At 38.5% G+C, this 20,489-nt stretch overlaps 2 protein-coding genes across 3 annotated transcripts; one reads left to right on the top strand and one right to left on the bottom strand.

Annotated features, from left to right (window-relative positions):
- Positions 1–310: 310 nt before the first annotated feature.
- Positions 311–4,060, bottom strand: LOC147349176 (uncharacterized). The gene is made up of 2 exons (XM_086364980.1): positions 3,985–4,060; positions 311–1,114 (listed from the first exon to the last, which is right to left on the bottom strand). The coding sequence occupies exons 1-2, from the start codon at positions 4,058–4,060 to the stop codon at positions 414–416; spliced, it is 777 nt and encodes a 258-aa protein (XP_086221106.1). The 3' UTR covers positions 311–413.
- On the top strand, positions 789–11,504 carry DORIP1 (dopamine receptor interacting protein 1). 2 transcript variants are annotated; one of them, XM_086363375.1, is made up of 5 exons: positions 789–1,025; positions 4,654–5,178; positions 7,097–7,186; positions 8,436–8,570; positions 9,360–11,504. In XM_086363375.1, the coding sequence occupies exons 2-5, from the start codon at positions 4,655–4,657 to the stop codon at positions 9,541–9,543; spliced, it is 933 nt and encodes a 310-aa protein (XP_086219501.1). In that variant the 5' UTR covers positions 789–1,025; position 4,654; the 3' UTR covers positions 9,544–11,504. The 2 variants fall into 2 exon arrangements, with proteins under 2 accessions (XP_086219501.1, XP_086219502.1); XM_086363376.1 differs by lacking the exon at positions 7,097–7,186.
- Positions 11,505–20,489: the final 8,985 nt, after the last annotated feature.

Here is a 20,489-nt window from a genome sequence, read left to right as displayed (position 1 = left end):
TGCTTTATATATGTATGTTCACGTTTGCGTCCGTGCTGAGTCGTGTCCGACTCTTTGTGACCCCATAGACTATAGCCCACCAGGCTCCTCTGTCCATGGAATTTTCCAGACAAGAATACAGGAGTGGGTTGCCATTTCCTTCTCCAGGGGATTTTCTAGACCCAGGGATTGAACCCTCATCTCTTGATGTCTCCTGCATTTGCAGGCATATTCTTTACCATGCTACCTGGGAAGCCCTAATTTCTTTAAATGTTATTAACGTCCATTGTAAATTACAGCAGATTGGCCAATTAATACCCTGAACACTAAAATTAGTATTTAACACACTAACTCAATTTTCCTTAAATACATACTTAAATCAAAAGTTTGAATAACTTTAGCTTACAAAGAAAACAAAGCTTTCACTTTTTGACTTAAGAACTTGAAACACCCAGAAGCAGAAGCAAACCAAAATCAAGTAAAGTCCTAAAATGGTACAAACCCCTAAAAGCCAAGCAGGTTTGCCAACAAAGCTCCGCCTCCGTGCAAACCCTGCCCACTTCCGGCTGCCCCACCCACTTTCTAACCCTGGAACACCTCCCCTTTCTGCGAGGTCCCGCCCCCTGCACCTGATCCTGGTACCCATTGGGTGAATCCGGATGCTGTGTACACACCCTCCACACGCACGTTTGGCAGGGCCCTCTTCGCGCCTGCGCAGCAGCGGCGTCAGGCAGCTGGAGACTAGGTCCCGGGGTTGGGGGGAGGGGGGAGGAGGTCAGGCCGAATCTTCCTCCGTAATAAGAAGCTACGCGTCCCGCGGTCCTGGCTCCGTGGGTCCGGTCGGATCGGGCCTGGGCGCTGGAGCTGCTCTGGCTCCCGCCGCGGCGGGTGCGATGGAGGCCGTACCGGAGCCCAGCGCTCACGCCGGGGGAGGCCGAAACAGCCGGCAGTGCTAGTAGATGAGGCGGCGGCGGCACGGACTCTCCATGAGCAAGCGGCGGCGGCGACGGGTGCGGCGGCACCGGCGGTCTTCGGTCCCCGGGGAGGTACGAAAAGTCGGCTTCCTGGTGGACGGAGACTGGCCGGACGCCTTCCGCGGCCAGGCCCTCTTGCCCATTACCCGCAGTCCCAGGCGCTCAGCGGGGCCACTGCTCGGATGCGGGCAGGGGATGCCCAGCCCCTTCACCGGCTCCGGGTTCGGGGATCCACCCGCAGTCCAGGGCCAGTCTTCAGTGCCGGGCCTTCCCGGGAGCTGCGGGCCGGGGGCGGGGTGGGTGGGGTGGAGGTGGGGGCCCACCGCGTACCCAGCCCCGCGCTGCTTCGAGCGGGACTGCGGGCCTCTTTCTCGACTATTTGGGGGAGCTAACTCGGGAGGGGACCTTCAGGACCCCCGAACTCTTAGGGTGTCTGGTATTCAATGCTTTGGGTAAATGGTCTGGTCTTCACGACCAGCGTGGAGTACAGATTGTCACCCTTGGAAACGACCGCAAAAGGTGTCGTTTTTTGCCAAGGAAATAGAAGTCTAGGGAGTCTTCCTGGTTTGTTCAAACTAGGGGGCCTGTTGAGGCAGGAAAATAAAGCCAGTAATTCTCCAGGACTTACAAATCACTGTCTAACGAAACGATGTTTTTGACAGTGTGGCCAAAACTTAAAAGACAATTTTAAGTAAAGTTCTTTGCACATTTTCTGGTCTTTTTTAGTCGCTTTTATCGTAATTTACTTTAGAACAAATCACCACGGTACTGCAGAAGCTAGACTAAGTGTCCTTTAGTTCTTCCGATCCTCTTTTTCTCCTTTTGTTTTCCCCAGAAGAAGGCTAGAGAAATCATTTTATGTGTGTGTATATATTTTTAAATATATATGTAGTTATAAAATATGTTTAATTCTCTTAGAGTGCAACTTGCTTTACAGAGCAGTACTTATTTAGTCATGTCTAAAAGATAATTTAGATAATTAGATAATTAAAATACTACAGAAATTTAGAGTTCCTTTCTAATGCAGTATTTAAGAATCTGAACTCAGGCTCTTAATCATAATGACCTTGCTACAGAGTTCTTTAAAATGCCACAGAAATCAGTCAAACCATGAGGAATGTTATTTTCATGTTTTAAATATTTAAATACCTTGTGATTTTTAAAAAAAATATGTTCTGGAACATTTCTTCTTCATTAAGCAGAAACTGAGTTTGTGTTTCCTTGGCTGTAAATTTGCCACTCCCTCTTATTCCTAAGTGGTTGACTAGAGCCAGCATGTTAGCAACTATATATAAACATCTACACTTCAGACTAAATATAGTGTTGAATATTTTAGAGTCCACAGTATCTTGCCTAAGTCAGAAATACTGTGTGTGTGTGGTAAAACTGAATTTTTAGTTTGCTGGTGTTAGAAAATAGGTTTGAACTTAATTTTCTGCACAAAACACATAGGTCTGCAGCACTGAGAGTTGGATTCATATTGTGCTTGGGAGGATGTGGCACTTGAAACTATGATCAAAATAAGACACTGACCTCAGTCACTAATTACTGTCTTCCTCCTCCTCAGATGCTTCCCGTTTTCATGAAAATGCAAAACATGAAACATACTGGAAAACCCTGTGATGTTTTTAGTTTAGACATTTGTTTGTTCCAAATAAAGTAAAGCAATTTTTTTCAATTCAGTTTCATTAGGACCTCATTCTTTAATTTTTTTCAATTTTGCTTTATATACATACATATGACACCAACATGTTTATTAGAATACTGTCAATGACTTTAAAACCAAGCTCTTAGTTATCCTCAAGGTTGGGGGGAAGATAGTTCACTTCAGTTCAGTCGCTCAGTCGTGTCCGACTCCCTGTGACCCCATGAATCGCAGCACGCCAGACCTCCCTGTCCATCACCAACTCCTGGAGTTCACCCAAACTCATGTCCATCGAGTCGGTGATGCCATCCAGCCATCTCATCCTCTGTCGTCCCCTTCTCCTCCTGCCCCCAATCCCTCCCAGCATCAGTCTTTTCCAATGAGTCAACTCTTTGCATGAGGTGGCCAAAGTACTGGAGTTTCAGCTTTAGCATCAGCCCTTCCAAAGAACACCCAGGACTGATCTCCTTTAGAATGGACGGGTTGGATCTCCTTGCAGTCCAAGGGACTCTCAAGAGTCTTCTCCAACACCACAGTTCAAAAACATCAATTCTTCGGCACTCAGCTTTCTTCACAGTCCAACTCTCACATCCATACATGACCACTGGAAAAACCATAGCCTTGACTAGATGAACCTTTGTTGGCAAAGTAATGTCTCTGCTTTTGAATATGCTATCTAGGTTGGTCATAACTTTCCTTCCAAGAAGTAAGCGTCTTTTAATTTCATGACTGCAATCATCATCTGCAGTGATTTTGGAGCCCAGAAAAATAAAGTCTGACACTGTTTCCCCATCTATTTCCCATGAAGTGATGGGACCTGATGCCATGATCTTAGTTTTCTGAATGTTGAGCTTTAAGCCAACTTTTTCACTCTCCTCTTTCACTTACATCAAGAGGCTTTTCAGTTCCTCTTCACTTTCTGCCATAAGGGTGGGGGAAGATAAGTGCCCGTTTAAATAAGGAGGACACCTCAGTTCATTCCCAAAACATGCAGAGAGAAGAATCAGGATAATGAACCAAACTCTGAACAAGATTGTCCCAACCTGGCCTCTGTATTTAAAATTATAGGATATCTGGCATGGTCCTTCTCAGGTGGCGCTAGTGATAAAGAACCCGCCTGCCAATGCAGGAGATGTAAGAGACCCAGATTCGATCCCTGGGTTGGGAAGATCCCCTGGAGAAGAGCATCGCAATCCACTCCAGTATTCTTGCCTGGAGAATCCCATGGACAGAGGAGCCTGGCCGACCACAGTCCATAGGGTCGCACAGAGTCAGACACGACTGAAGCAACTTAGCATGCAGCATGGTCCTAAATTGCAAGTGAAAATCCCCAAGTGCATAGAAATGATTTTTGTTTTAGCTGTGCTAATATGATTAAGTTCTCACGATTACAGTACTCTTCATATGTTATCTTTCGAAACCCGTCGGCCTTTCTCTGTACCCCAACTAAGAATTCCATCATATCGGTTTCATAAGTAGAACCACACATATTAACAAGAAAATGAAACACAGCTCGTATTTTGGAGGAAGAGGTTTACATTAGGAATGCACTCAACCAAATTTAGACTGTATCTTTGAATAGTTTTATTTAGGATTTTTTCATTACAAGATTTTCCTCTGTCAGTGATAAAATCTGCAATATAACCAATAATAATTGGTTGGATGGCATCACCGACTAGATGGACATGAGTTTGAGCAAGGTCTGGGAGTTGGTGAAGGACAGGGAAGCCTGGCATGCAGCAGTCCATGGTGTTGCGAAGAGTCGGACACAACTGAGTGACTGAACTGATAATTAATAAAAAGGTCCATCAAATGACTATTCTGTATTTCAAAAAAAGGTTACAACTTCTTAAATGGTCTTTCCAGAGACCATGCATGTTGCTGAAAAAATGGCTCATGGCTTGAATTGTTTTAAAATTTTTTTGTTCCTTTAGGAGTCTATTTAACCAAACTTAATTTAATCTTTAGATAGCTCTATTTTCATTTCAACATATATCATGCATTTAAAAGATAGTCACAGATTTACAAGTACTATCTTAAACTTTTAAAATGCAGGATGAAGACACTGTTTGAAGAGATCAAAGCATCAATTAAAAATAACTATAACCAAGATCGCTCATTTTGGAGGCCTGTTCTTCCTTGGGGAGGTGTTTTTACTATCAAAGCTGGCCGCAAAGCAGTCTCCTGTACACCACTCTATGTTGAAATAAGACTGAAAAATACCTGCACCATAGATGGATTCTTGATGTTGCTGTATGTCATTCTCAACGAAAATGAAAATTTCCCCCGGGAACTCTCTCTTCATTTAGGTAGAGAGTTTGTAGACTGTTTTCTTTATTTAATGGACACCTACAGTTTTACAACCGTGAAGCTACTTTGGATTTGGGACAAAATGGAAAAACAGCAATACAAGTCTGAAGTTCATAAAGCTTCATTAATCATTGATTTGTTTGGGAATGAACATGATAATTTTACAAAAAATCTCGAAAATCTCATGTCAACCATACAAGAGAGTTACTGTTCCAACTGGCGATGCCCCACTCGAGTGCAGGAAGATCAGCAACGCACAATTAATATAAAGTAAGTTGTTCTAAAGTCTCTTTTGTCACTTTTAGCAAAAGTAGTATGCTTATAATGCATGATATGGATAGATAGGAAAATAGATAGATAGATATAGTCAAAGTACTTCTTAATGTACAGACCCTGTGTACAACAACTTATAAATAAAGCAGCCAGGCAAATGCAAGACTCTTTAGTGGGTTCCATGATAAAAAAAAAAATATTACTCTTCTATTATATCTAAACATGTCAGGATTTACAAAACCAATTGATAACTATTTCACTTGCAAAATAATGACCTATTCAGTATGCACAATGTTTTCCTCTCACTCAGAAATTACTAATATGGCTAGGAAGATAATGCCTTGTGTCACAGATTTAACCTCTCCAACGACACTTAATACTATATTGAAATGTTTCCCTCTCTGAATAGATCCCTGTCAGGTAGGCTAGTTCTACATGAACAGGAAGATTGAAAGTACTCCATGTCATGGCCAGGGCATAATTAGAGATAGAAATCCCAAACTTGGGAATATTAATACCTGAAAAGGATACAGATGTAAGGAAATTTTTTATTGGCTAGAAAGGTACTGATAGCCTGCTGAGGGGAGAAAAGGAAGGCCTTCAAGCTGGTAAAATGACAGGGAGGAAGGCCAAACTGGCAAACCCTAGTGGAGTATTGGGAAACATTAAAGCCCCAAGGGCACATGAGCTGGAAAAGGGATAATTGCCAGTGTGGGGGTTGCGGGTGGCAGTGGGAAACAGGACAGAAAAACAGATCCAAACACATTTTTGTCAGAAAGCATACTTGGCCCTGTGGTCCAGGAAGAAAACTGCCGAACAGATTGTTCCCTTGTGGGATTGTACGTCACATACCCAAACATATTCACGTTTTCTGTATAGCATATTTAGTTTACTATTACAGCATTATACTTAAGACAATGGGAAAGCAGAAGATCTGTTATTCTTTTTAGAGACTACCAATTATTGTTTCTCTTGTTCTGAAATACACTTGGGCCATTTTGCTGTATTGTTGATAGGATGATGTTGATTGTGAAATTTCCATCAGGGAAAAAGTTACTGTTAAAACCATAATGGACTTTTTAAAAGTGCTTCAGAAATTTGTTTTTTTAGAAAAAACTAGTATCTTTTAACTTACATATGTTTTGAAACTATAATGTATTTACAGCCCTATATTAATACTAGCATTTTGTGCCTCTCAATAAATAGTTTTCATTATACTCTATATAACTTTTTAGTCTTTTGCCTATTTTCTAATCCTGTATGTAAAACAACCTCTGAAGTATGTAGGAAGTTTTTTTTTTTTAACAAATCAGGAAACTGAGGCCAACACTGGCTGTCACTAACATTGAGTCAGGTAACTAATCAGCTGCTCTCCTAATTCTGGATCCTGCTTTCTTGCATCAGGACCAGGATCCACTCTATTTAATCCTCTCAGAAATTTTTAAAGCAACAACTGTGTGTTTCAGGATCAGTTTACATATATATTTAATGTTTCTTAGAAAGTTTCATGCATTAATGTTTATTAAGTTCAACTGGTTTCTATACTGTCTGTAAGAAATACAGAGATGAATAACAGAGGTTACACTTTTATATGTGTTTTACTAATAATGGATGACTTGTAAAATTTGTTATCCACATAATATATTTGGGCTTCCCTGGTGACTCAGTGGTAAAAAATCCACCCACTAAGCAGGAGACATGGGTTCAATCCCTGGGACAGGAAGATCCCCTGGAGAAGAAAGTATCTACCCACTCCAGTATTCTTGCCTGGAAAACCCCATGGACAGAGGAGCCTGGCAGGCTGCAGTCCATGGGGTTACAAAGAGTCGGACACGACTTTGCAACTGAGCAACATTAATATATTTACATGTAAAATGCTGAAGCATTTCTTACATGCATTTTGCAATTGTTATAGTCCTCCCCAAGAAATTCCACATGGAAACTTGATACGACTGGCTGTGGATGAGTTATTCTGTTCCAGGATTGAACTGTGTGAAGAGCATGGGTGAGTATATGATAGACATTTAAGATGAAAGTATTTCTGTGTTTCTTATAAAGAAACCTGGATGTGGGTATGCTTGTTATGAAACAGCAATTCACAAGTGTTTAGGAAACCTTATATTTTTGGAATCTTGATACCTTCTAGTTTACTATACCATTTTATGCTGTGCTGCAGTTGCTTGATGAATACAAAGCAAATGCCTTTTTTTCCCCCACTGCTGAGTAGGTACAATAAAACCTTGCTTAACTGGAACCCAGCTAATCTGGACCCTCAATTAACTGGATTCTGTACTCTTCATTTATGTTCAGTTCAGTTCAGTTGCTCAGTCGTGTCCGACTCTTTGCAACCCCATGGACTGCAGCATGCCAGGCCTTCCTGTCCATCACCAACTCCTGGAGTTTACTCAAACTCATGTACATTGAGTCAGTGAGAAAGCAGTAAATGACAACCAAAAAGTTTAACCTAGTTAAAGAAAAGAAAAAGGAAATCCAAAGAGGCAGAACATATTCACCCCAGTCTCTTAATTTTTATATCTACAGTATTGAACAAGGAGAATTAATATTTAGAAGGATGATCTTACACCTAATTAATCACAAAAGAAGGAAAGAATAAAATACCTTCAGTTAATTGTACTTAAGTCCAGAAAGTGAACTAGGTGTATTTTTGCAACAAATACTGAAACAAAATGGTTTCCAGATAACTTAGTTTAGTCAGTGTTTGTCCACTAAATACTGTCCCCTGAGCATTCCGGTTAATTGAGATTTTACCGTTTAATTGTATTTATTTTAATTCATATGCTTAATACCTGGTGCTTCTTAGAAAACAGAATCTGCTGCATCGTAATGGCAACAGGAGCCAATCAGGGAATTTTATTTAGTCTAAAGAAGACTGTAAGAATCATCTTATTGCCTCTCTGCCATTATTCTCATTTGAAACCAGCCTAGAGAAAGAAAACCTTTTTTCTGAATAAAAACGTTTCTGTCAGTTCAAAAGACTACATGCTTTTATAAGCTGAGATAAACATAGTTAGCTTTTCTTGGAGTTTTAAAAATGTCATTTTCTCATAAATAGACTCTCTCAGCTTATAAACTCTGAGACTTAGGCATATAAAGTATTAATACAGTCATACAATTTTCCCATACCTAAATAGATAATATGCTTATTATGAAATTAAGTGATAAGGACAACTCAGAGTGATAAAAGGCAGCTTTGTCTCAAGTGTAATAAAGTTCATGCCTATTTTCAATTTTAGGTGTGGTGGCTTAAGAGAATTTTCTCAACGAGTGTTCTGCCACGGGGCACCCCCTTTTGTTGTCTTAAATATGCAGCATTGGAAATCTGAAGATCTTGCATATGTCCCCTATTATTTGGATTTATCTGATCACAAGTAGGTGCTTTTTGTTTGTTTTACATGACTAATAAAAGAATTTTATTTATATTTTTCTACTATTCTATCATGATTTTGACTAGCTCTTAAGGAAATACATATTGTTAAAAAAAAAAATAAAAGCTATCTCTAAATTTATGTATCCTAAATAAGATCAGAATATACTACAGGGAGTCAGTTGCTGACAGTGTACATAGCAGTTAGGTACTTAGACTATAGAATCGACTGAACTGGGTTCAAATCCCAGCCCTACCTTTCAAGCGATGTGACGTTGATCCAGTAGCAACCAGTTTACACATCAGTTTTCTTATCTATAAAACAGAGATGACAGTGTCTAAAGTGTTTAAGATAGTATCTAAGACTTAGGAAACAGTAAATTCTGGCTGGCCATTACTTGTATTTCAGGCCAAAGTAGTGTATAGTATGAGGTCATTTAAACATAAAATATTACTGTCATTGTTCAATTAAAATCCAAATTAAGATACAAGGGGTTCTTTTAATTTTTTGCCTTTAAACATTTTCTTGTGTTTTCTCTTATATAATAGAACCATGCAGTTCATGAGTTAATCTATTAAAATAATGCCCTTAAAAATGTTATCATTTTTTAAAATTCTTAAACATCTTACTCCAAATTACCAATTATAGTACATTTTTTTTTTACAGATGAATGTCTTTTTTTAGATAACAGAATGCAAATAATCTTATTCCTTAGTTAAGAATGTAAGGACTGTTTTTTTGTAAGAACAAAGTACTGTGATTTTCGGCCACACTTTGTCATTTAATTTGCAGGTATTTGTTGGAAGGTGCCACATTGTTTAACAAAGAGGAACATCATTATTCTGCAGCCTTTCAGATTGATGGACATTGGATGCACTATGATGGCCTCAGAAATGTGAATTTAATTTTGTTAAATAAACCCCCAGAGTTTCTCCTCTTGTCATCATTGGTTTATATTCGAGCAACAGAGAAATAAATATAGACTGATGCTAAATTATATTGTTTTCCCTCCTGCCCATGCTCCCCCAGATGAAGGGCTTTTGTTTTGTATATACTTGGTATCCAAGGAAATAGTTCAACTATATTAGTTTCAGAGGTGTATTTTCTAGTGTTTAGCCCCAGGTAAATGTTTTATATAGAGAATCTATGCAAAAATGTTTGTATTTCTTTTTTCTTAATCCCAGGTTATTTTTATACAAGCATATTTTATGTTGAAATAAAATATATCTTGTAGCATTTGTATTTTTTATTTATATGTATCTCAAAGATTTTTTACAATTCTGTTTTTGAATCTGAGAAAATACTTCATCATTTGAATTCTCAATTTTTCCTTTTGGATATCCAAATAAAACCTGGGTACAAATAAGTTTTCAGTTTATATAAATTTAACAGTTCAAAATACCTGACTGTATTTATTTGCCCTACCTCATTATAATCCAAAGTGCACTATTGGATCTAGTTTGGATTTGAATGTACAACTTAGAGATGGTTTAGTCTATTTTACCTGACTTGCCTAATGTCCCTGCAGCAAGTTTTTAAAAATACTTTGGTAAGAATGTTTCTCTGGACTTGAATCATTTCTTTATCATGGCAAATAACTTTACTTGCTAAAGTATTAAAACCTAGCAGTGGATTTTAAGTGTTAACTAAGCTCCAAGCTTAATTAAGCTTATTTTTACTCAAATAAATTATATAACTAATGTTTAAATGTAATAGAGGTTCTCTAATAAAAATTTATTTTGCAGATAAGACAGCTATAAAAAGTGTCAGGCAAACTGTATGTTTACTAATGTTGAATGAACATTGGAAATGTACTTTAAACATGTATGTAAAAGAAAATGGGTGCCTGAGAATACAGTTGACTCTTGAACAACTTGGGGGCTAGGGCCCTGATCCCCCAAACAGCCAAAATTTCCCCATGTAACTTTACAGTTGTCCCTCCATACCTGTGTTTCCACATCCTTGGATTCAGACAACTTCAAATCATGTAGTACTACAGTACATGTTTACTGAATAAAAGACCTGTATAAGTGGACCCACACAGTTCAAACCCATGTTGTTCAAAGGTCAGTTGTCTTTCTCTTCCTAGTAAGTCACATTGGCACAGAGGGAAAAATACTTAGGTTTTGGGGGTAACATCTGTGTGCTGCCTTAATAATAGTAAATCGATACCATGAAACTTTCTTTGATTTGCAGTATAAATCACCGAAAGTGTGTAGTTATCAGAATATTATATTTCTTCTTCAAAGACCTAGGATCTCTCTTCCTTTTGCAATTTAAAGGAAAAGTAATAAGTAATGTTCTCAAGGGAAAATACTTTTTGAAATCTATCATCATTTATTTTAGTGTTTTCAGTGTGGTTGTCCCTAGGTCTGGGGTTGAGATTGAGTGCAATATATTTGGAGATTTCTACACAGCATCACAGTTCACTGCCATTTACCAAATTGCTAAGGTTTAATTCAATAAATTAAGTCTTGCATTGGTGCCATGTTAAGATAACTTACTGAAGAATGGATAAATATAAGTGCAACATTGATGAGTATGCCTTTTTATCATGTAAAAAAGAAATATTCGTAGTATTTGCTCAAAGTAGTGATCTATTTTTTTTTTTTTAATTCACCCCAGAGTTTGTTTAAATAGTTTCCGCACGTATTTAAATAGGGTTTGATTTATAGTATACTTTTCTGGGGGCACCTTACTGCATGAATCAAAGTATACAGAAACACAAATATTAGTATATACATAAATGGTACCATTAACAAAATTATTCCTGATGCAGATTTATTCTTTTATGAATTGCACTTTATTTGGAATAATTCTAGCTTATCATGAAACAGTGACATACCTACCTCACAGGGTTGTTGTGAGGATTGAAATGTTTGTTAACATCTTGACTACCTTGAACATGCTAATAAAAAAAAACATTTTTTCTACCTCTTTCATGTACAGGCACGTTTCCTAGATTCTGTCTTACTAATGAACTTTTCAGATCTTTTTAAAAATTATTTGAGCAGTAGTTCATATCAGTAATGGAATTAATGTAGTGAAATTTAAGTATGCCTTCTGGACCCCAGATGATTAGGATTTAAGGATAATAGGTATTTTATTGTTATGGTGGTAATTGAAGACATTATTCCCTCCAAATAGTGACTAGGAAAGGGGTGAGAAAGTATGAAGTAAACAAGATTATCAAAAAATGTGAAGGTGAGAATATGGAAAAAAATTTATAGCCTTAAACACTATTAGAGAAATTGGAATGCTGAGGGGGACAAAAGGTATGAGGGAATAATCAAAATATGTTTTTAATCAGAATGTCACAAACCACAACTACACCTAGGGTAGAGCAGAAATTATTTTAAAACCCTACCTCCATCAAAGGGGGATAAAGAACAAAGCAAATTTAGGGGGAAATCAACATATGGGCTTCCTTGGTGGCTCAGATGGTAAGGAGTCTACGTGCAACGCAGGAGACCCGGGTTTGATCCCTGGGTTGGGAGGATCCCCTGGAGAAGGGAATGGCTACCCATTCCAGTATTCTTGCCTGGAGAATTCCATGGACAGAGGAGCCTGGTGGGTTACAGTCCATGGGGTCGCATAGAGTTGGACACGACTGAGTGACTTTCACTTTCACTTTCTCCAACATACAAGTAGAATTCTCCAACTTCTCTTCAAAGAAACTTTACCGTCCACCCAGAACTTAACAAATGATCTTAGATTTATCCTTCAAAGTAGCTCTCCATTACTAATTATTAGGGTTGATTTAACCTAGATTGTCACTGGATCCGATCCCATCAAAGAGGAGGAGAAAGATCATCACCACAAGCGTGAATCCTAGGTTCTATTTTATTCTTAGAGTATGAACAAACAGCTGAGCTATATAAACAGATGACTACTGTGACACATAAAATGCCGTATTTGTTGAGCATATCAACAGTTTTATGATTAAACGATTTAATAGTAGTTATTTGACAATAATTGTAATGCACTATAAGTAAGCAGGAAAGGTAAACAGTTCAATGTAAAAACGACAGCAATTACTACTACTAAACAACAGCCTAAGCAAACATCTATATTCTTACCATCTTCCTTTGTTAAAAGCTAAAATCACATAGGTTTCAAAAGTTCACCTCGACAACTTGATGCCTTACTAACAGTTCCTACCCACCCAACTGGCCCAGGGTTCACCATCTGCTCAACTGGACAGCTCTTAACTTCAAATTTAATTCGATCTGAGGGAAAGCAGCCTTTTGCTTTATCTCTGGGAAGTTGAGAAACTTGGTGGGGAGCTAGGTGATTTCTTCGGATGTTGATATCTACTTAAGGATATACCTTAGATTATTTACCCTCAAAGAGCCATCAGTTCCATAGTCCACCCATTGTTTTCGCAGTGAGGTACATAAGGTATCAAAAGGAGTACCACTGAAAATGAAAAAGTGAGCTGGTCTGGTAAGGCCCTCAAAAATGATAACGTTTGGAAAACCAACAGCATGGTAAAATTAGAAACCTGCTGTTGTTATGCTTAGCTATATTTTTATTACTTGCCTGTTTTCCTTTTGAATTTTGTAAAGTCTGATTTTTAAGATGATTATAAAAATAATACATAGTAAGAAATCAGTAACCGTCAAAAAAGGCTAAAGAAGAAAATGATCATCCATGAAACCACCCAATGGTTTACACCGGTAAAAATGTTTTGAAAAATCCAGCATGGCGCCATAGTACTGAAGAGAACCAAGGAGTTTGGGCTTTGAAGAAAGAAATGTGTATTCCCGGGAGCCAGCATGAGGGTGATAGAAATAATTGGCACAACAAAACGCCTACAGGAAAGTGAGTCTCTGAAGAAAACTGCAGTCACCACCTATTCGGATATCTCTTTCTACCTGAAAACGCCTTCAGATGCTTTTTTTCTCAAATCTTCAAGAACTCATTATTCTATTTTAAGAAGGATATCATTCCTTTACGTTTCTCTATCAACATCTCAAGACTAGTATCCAGGTTCCACAGCTGGAAAGCAACACTCTGATGGTATAAACTGTTCCCAGATACAGCCCGATTTTTCTATGTATGCCTGTTTACCTAACAGAGGAGTGTAACAACAGCTGTGAGGTCTTTGAAACAGTCCTTTCCCCACTCGCTGCCTAGCATCCCTGGAGGAGGTTTGGAGGAAGGAGACTCCAGGTTGGCCGACTTGTGATTTCAAAGGCAGTTGTAAGGTCCTCTTGAAACCACACAACTCAGATTGGGACTTGAACCCACTGCCTTTTAATTGAGATCATACATCTGGTCTCAGGACCTAATGAAGCTCAAGTTCTTTATGCGTCATCACAGATAGAACTCAGTGAGACAAAAAGTGATAGGTAAGAAGTGGATTTATTTAGAGAGCTATACATGCCATAAAATGTCATCCATCTCAAAGACAAGAACAGCCTTGGGAGAAACACCCTCCACAGACAGAGTATGGGCCATCTCAGAAGGCAAGAGGCCCTGAAATATGAGGGAGGTAGTTTTTATGGGCTGGGTAATTTCATAGGCTGGGCTTCCCCACTGGCTCAGCAGTAAAGTATCCTCCTGCAATGCAGGAGGCGAGGGTTCAATCCCTAGGTAGGGAAGATCCCTGAAGAAGGAAATGCCAACCCACTCCGGTAATCTTGCCTGAGAAATCCCATGGACAGCAGAGCCTGGTATGCTATGACCCATAGAGTCACAAAGAGTTGGACACAACTGAGCAACCAACACAATTGTACACAGTTTCATAGGCTAATGAACAGGAAGATTATTCTGACTATTTTGAAGAAGGGGCGGAGATTTCCAGGAATTGGGCAGTTACCAACTTTTTGACTTCTTATGATCAGCCTCAGAATTGTCATGGCTCCTATGGGTATGTAATTTAGTATGCTGATACATTACAGTGAGCATATAATAAGGCTCAAGGTCTGAAGCTGAATCTTCTGCCATCTTGGACCTAGTTGGTTCTAACCAGTTTTTGTTGTGTCCACAAAAGCTATGTCATTCTTTTAAAGGTTATGCCCTGTCCCCTTCCTGTTTCATTATCCCCTTTACATCTAACTTCAGAGCCTAACCATTTTTAATTTCCATTCAGTTCAGTCACTCAGTCATGTCCAACTCTTTGTGACCCCATGAATTGCAGCACACCAGGCCTTCCTCTCCATCACCAACTCCCAGAGTCTACTCAAACTCATGTCCATCAAGTCGGCGATGCCATCCAGCCATCTCATTCTCTGTCGTCCCCTTCTCCTCCTGCCCCCAATCCCTCCCAGCATCAGGGTCTTTTCCAATGAGTCAACTCTTCGCATGAGGTGGCCAAAGTACTGGAGTTTCAGCTTTAGCATCAGTCCTTCCAAAGAACACCCAGGACTGATCTCCTTTAGAATGGACTGGTTGGATCTCCTTGCAGTCCAAGGGACTCTCAAGAGTCTTCTCCAACACCACAGTTCAAAAGCATCAATTCTTCAGCACTCAGCTTTCTTCACAGTCCAACTCTCACATCCATACATGACCACTGGAAAAACCATAGCCTTGACTAAATGGACATTTGTTGACAAAGTAATATCTCTGCTTTTCAATATGCTGTCTTTTAAAACAGCATATTTAAAATTAAAAGTAAGTGTCTTTTAATTTCATGGCTTCAATCACCATCTGCAGTGATTTTGGAGCCCCCCAAAATAGTCTGGCACTCTTTCCACTGTGTCCCCATCTATTTCCCCTGAAGTGATGGGACCAGATGCCATCATCTTTGTTTTCTGAATGTTGAGCTTTAAGCCAACTTTTTCACTCTCCTCTTTCACTTTCATCAAGAGGTTTTTTAGTTCCTCTTCACTTTCTGCCATAAGTATGGTGTCATCTGCGTATCTGAGGTTATTGATATTTCTCCCTGCAATTTTGATTCCAGCTTGTGCTTCTTGCAGCAGTCCAAGGAGTAAACATCTTTTAACTTCATGGCTACAATCACCATTGGCAGTGATTTTGGAGTCCAGAAAAATAAAATCAGCCACTGTTTCCACTGGTTCCCCATCTTTTTGCCATGAAGTAATAGGACCAGATGCCATGATCTTAGTTTTCTGAATGTTGAGCTTTAAGCCAACTCTTTCACTTTCCTCTTTCACTTTCATCAAAGGCCCTTTACTTCTTCTCCACTTCCTGCCATAAAGGCAGTGTCATCTTCATATCTGAGGTTATAGATATTTCTCCTGGCAATCTTGATTCCAGCTTGTGCTTCTTCCAGCCCAGCGTTTCTCATGATGTACTCTGCATAGAAGTTAAATAAGCAGGGTGACAATATCCAGCCTTGACGTGCTCCTTTTCCTATTTGGAACTAGTCTGTTGTTCCATGTCCATTAATTTCCTTTAGGAAGCTATAAATCCTAAAATTAAAGATACATATCAAACAGCTGTCAAATTTTAAAAGAAATTTGTTGTAGCTTAAGTTATCCACAAGAATTAGTAATATCAAATATTTTCTAATTCTCACTGGAGGGAAGATAACTTGAGAAAAAAGTGAGATGGCCATTGCGACCAGTTCTCGTTAACATTTCTGGACTTGCGGAAGGACAGGATTGGTGATTCCAAACTCTTGCCATTTTCTTCCGAACACTAGGTGGCAGAAGCTCCTCCCTACAGTATAAAGGACCGAGACACTCATCTCTGAACTTCTGGCCTACATCATTTGGGTGAGATAAATCTGATTTTCCTTCAGTACTATGACAATATACGTACTCATAGCTTGGGGATAACATAGACTGGTGATGTCTTTGATGAAGTTAACTGTGTTCTCTGCCAACAACCAGTTCAAATTATACCTGTAAATTGACTCCTGGGGTTTCTTCACTTCCACTGCCATCATGTTTTCTGGCCTCCTCTCTGCTTTCTATAGTTCTTCTTTGAAAAGTATTAGGAATTACTGTCCCTAGAGAGTTTGTGAAAATCCCAGAAGACCTGATTCAGGATTGATATTTATCAGCCAGGAAAAAAATAATAATAAAATTTTAGACTTTTGAGGTGAGTCATGTTATGTGATCACATTACCATTGGATTCTCTTTATCATCAGTTCTTAGCTACTGATTTTCTTGTCAATAAGAGGCAAGAGTATGGCAGTTAAAATGACTACATTCTGAAACCATATTGCCTGGGTCCAGATTTGGACTCAGGTTATGTCGCTTTGGTCTTATTACTTTAACTCTTCAATTCCCAGTTTCCTAACTGCAAAATGGAGATAATAATAGAATATATTTCATAAGGTTGTGGTGAAGATTTAATGAATTATTTTTATAGCATCTAATGCCCGGTACACAGTAAGCACCATGAAAGTGTTTGCTACAGTTATTGTTGATTCACTTTCAATATTCTATTAAGAAATAAAATTTGTAGGTAAGCAGTGCTGCTGCAGAAGATGAACTAAATTCCGTGTGAATATTTCGTTTGTTGACTGAAAACCATTGCTGGTATTTCCTTGGCCAATAAGCTCATAGAACAAGCTATGGTATCAAACTAGTGGCGGGGGGGGGGGGCGGGGTGGGGGGCAGTTAAATTCATGAATTAGTTTGAAATGCAAAAACAAAGCAAAAGTAAAAATGTTGGAGGCAAATGAATAGCTTAAATTTTCCTAGATACTAAATAATAATGAAATATCACATCTTGTTTCTGCTCAAAATAGTTTATCCACAGATACTGTCCAAAATAGTTTATCTGCCATCTGACTCTAACACTTTTGAGACATAGTTCTCTATTTATTGGCGAACACCTACTCTATTAAATTGTGTCTTCAGGGCACACACAAGAATATCCTTTCTAATACTTCCTGATCAGGACAACAAAAGTGATTGGCTCATCCTTATTTCAATCTTGCCTTATTCAATAAGGGATTTAAGGTGTTCTTCATGTGCATTAAAAATAAGAAGTTTTCATGTCTTATAGTGTTAGACATAATTTGAATCAAAAGAAACCTGAGGCCATGTTACCTTTTAATAAGACCCTATCAGGTGAACTAATAAAAACAGCCTGTAAGATACTCTTGTCTGTTACTGATGGGAATGCAAAGTGGTACAACCTCTTAAAGTTTGTGTCTCTTCAACATTCAAATCCTGAAACCCTGCCCATCCCTGTATTGGTATTAGGTGTGGCCTTTGGGAGGTGATCATGACTAGATAAGATCATGAAGATGGAGCCCTCATGAATGGGATTAGTGTCCTTATAAAAGTCATGAGGGAGCTTACTACCCATCTCTGCTCTCTTTCATGTGAGGCTATGAGAAGTTGTCAAGCGGCAACCCTGAAGAGGTTCTCACCAGAACCCAACCATGCTGGCACCCTGGTCTTGGACTTCCATCCTCTAGAACTTTGAGAAACAAATTTCTGTTCAGTCCATGGCATTTTATCTATGGAAGCCTGAACTGAAACAGACAAGAGCTAGCAAAATTTCACATCATCTACACTTTAGCCCAGTAATTCCACATGTAAAAATCTGTGTTCAAAACACAAAATGACAAATGCACAAAGCTATTCAATGTGACATTATTTATAAAAGTCTGAAAACAACCCAAATGTCCATCAGCATGAGGCTAGTTAAAATTCTTTAAAAACAGTAAGGTGCTATGCAATTGTAAAAAAGATTAGGAATCATCTTCATATATTGATATGAACTAATCTCCAGAATATTTTAAGTTGAAAAATGATATTTTTACAGTATGTTTTTTTGCTAAGGAAATGGGGAAGGATTTTTTCAAAATGAAATAAAAGGAACCAGCACCTGATAAAAGTGATCACCTATGAGTGATCTTGTGGTCCAGTGCTTAAGACTCCAAGCTTCCACTGCAGGGGTCACAAGTTTGATCCCTGGTCAGGGAACTAAGTGGAGAAGGCAATGGCACCCCACTCCAGTACTCTTGCCTGGAAAATCCCATGGACTGAGGAGCCTGGTAGGCTGCAGTCCATGTGGTCGCTAAGAGTCGGACACGACTGAGTGACTTCACTTTCACGCATTGGAGAAGGAAATGGCAACCCACTCCAGCATTCTTGCCTGGAGAATCCCAGGGACAGGGGAGCCTGGTGGGCTACCGTCTATGGGGTCACACAGAGTCGGACACAACTTAAGCGACTTAGCAGCAGCAGCAGGGAACTAAGATCCCACATGCCTCTCGGCATGGCCGAAAAATAAAAATGAACAGAGTGAAAGAAATGGAAATATACACAAAACTTATGTGAATGTATCTTTTCATATACTTTCAACTTTGCAGTCAAGTAAATATTCTATATAATTTAAAAATGAAATTTACAAGTATACTCCTAAAAATTAAACTTCCATTAAAGTAGCCTCACTGAACATCAATGATGTTTTAACCAAATATTTCTTCATTTCACTCTAAGACCAGTATTTTTATTGTTGATACTTGTGAAACACATTCTAAGGACAAAAAAAATCACAAAGGACTCAACGGTACTTATTGGTTTTATTGTTCATATCAGTATTGTTATTTGAAATCATTGTTAAGTATGTTGTAAAATAATATAATTAAATTATGTTAATGTTGATAGAAGCCAAGATTTTCAGGCTAAGAAAAAGTCATTAAAATCCAAAAATTTAAGTAAAATTTTAAAGGAAGCATTTCCTGATTCTGCTTATTGAATAGCCTACAAGCAATGACAACTCAGTAGCAGAAATTACCACTAGTAAAACATTGGGATCTCTACATATCATTTACCAGCAAAAGGTGATAGGGTCCTTTGGAGGAATGGCTGATTCTAGATCTGAGGACGAACATGTAAAGGAAAAGCCAAAACACAATTTTGACACCTGAACTGTGCTTACATAAGAGAATGAGTAGCCTTATTCTTGGGATATATGTGTTTAAGTATTAAGGTATAAAAAGATACACTGTATGCAACATTACAAATGACTTAAAAAAAAATGAAAGGACAATAAAACAAGTGGCAAAATGCCAAAAACTGGTGTACCTTGAAAAAGTTATATAGTAATTTCTGTATTATCCTTACAACTTCTTTGTAATCATTCTAAATTATGTGAAAATAACTCTATAAAAGCAAGGAGGTGTTCAATGGAACTTCATGAAGGTATCCACAGGCTTAAGATGTGTTGGTTGAAACACATACAAACATATAAAAATATATCATGAGTTTAATACTTGATCACCTTTGGAGTTGTGTAGTGCACCAATTCGTTATTTTGAGAAAGGAATGTATCACATATTTTCCCCAGCTTTTCCTGTACAGACCTTATCTCAAGGTACTCAACTAAATGATGAGGAAGAGCCTTCTTTTATAGAATTCCAGCTAATAAATGCAAAAGGAATGGCAGAGATAGAAAATTACCATTTTACCACCCAATATGATGATGGATCCAGTAGTACTCATTAACAGCTGCTAAAACCAATTGAGAGTTTGATGGGGAACTTGATAATGAAGGCAACAGGCTGACAGCTGAACCCAAACTGTGATTAATGTTAGCATCTCCTGATGTGCTGTAACCAAACATAACATGCCTCAGATACAATAGAAAGTATATGCAGCATCAACCATGCTTGCCCCCCCAAAAAAAAAAATCTAAATCTAGAGTCCATAGCCATTAGTTAATGTATAGAACATTTGCAGAATAGGACATAAGTTAAACAAAACACACAAAAAGCAATCAGTCAAATCTAGAACATGGGACAATCTACTAGACGAACAATCTCATTTATTAACAAGTAAATGACATGAAGAGGGGGAGGAGGGCAGTGACTGGTAGGCAGAGATTAAAAATAACTTAGGGGTGTTAACTGTCAAAAGCAATGTATAAACCTTATTTAGCTCCTGACTCAACCAAGTAACAGAAAAAAAAAATCTGAGACAGTAAGGGAAATTTTAATACAGACCATACTAAATATTGGGCTTTCCAGGTGGCTTAGTGGTAAA

The sequence above is a fragment of the Bos grunniens genome, chromosome 21 (genome assembly GCF_055505025.1).
Source record: "Bos grunniens cultivar Pamir isolate PY7600 chromosome 21, Bosgru_T2T1.0, whole genome shotgun sequence".
Classification (NCBI taxonomy): Eukaryota; Metazoa; Chordata; class Mammalia; order Artiodactyla; family Bovidae; genus Bos; species Bos grunniens.
This window is presented reverse-complemented; position numbering and strand designations above follow the sequence as displayed.

Coding starts and splice junctions, on each gene's coding strand:
- LOC147349176 (XM_086364980.1), bottom strand. CDS start 4,060: ATGATGGAATTCTTAGTTGGGGTACAGAGAAAGGCCGACGGGTTTCGA. Junction 1,115..3,984: donor ATATGAAGAGTACTGTAATC/GTGAGAACTTAA, acceptor GGCCCCGCTGAG/CGCCTGGGACTGCGGGTAAT.
- DORIP1 (XM_086363375.1), top strand. CDS start 4,655: ATGAAGACACTGTTTGAAGAGATCAAAGCATCAATTAAAAATAACTAT. Junction 5,179..7,096: donor CAACGCACAATTAATATAAA/GTAAGTTGTTCT, acceptor CAATTGTTATAG/TCCTCCCCAAGAAATTCCAC. Junction 7,187..8,435: donor GAACTGTGTGAAGAGCATGG/GTGAGTATATGA, acceptor TTTCAATTTTAG/GTGTGGTGGCTTAAGAGAAT.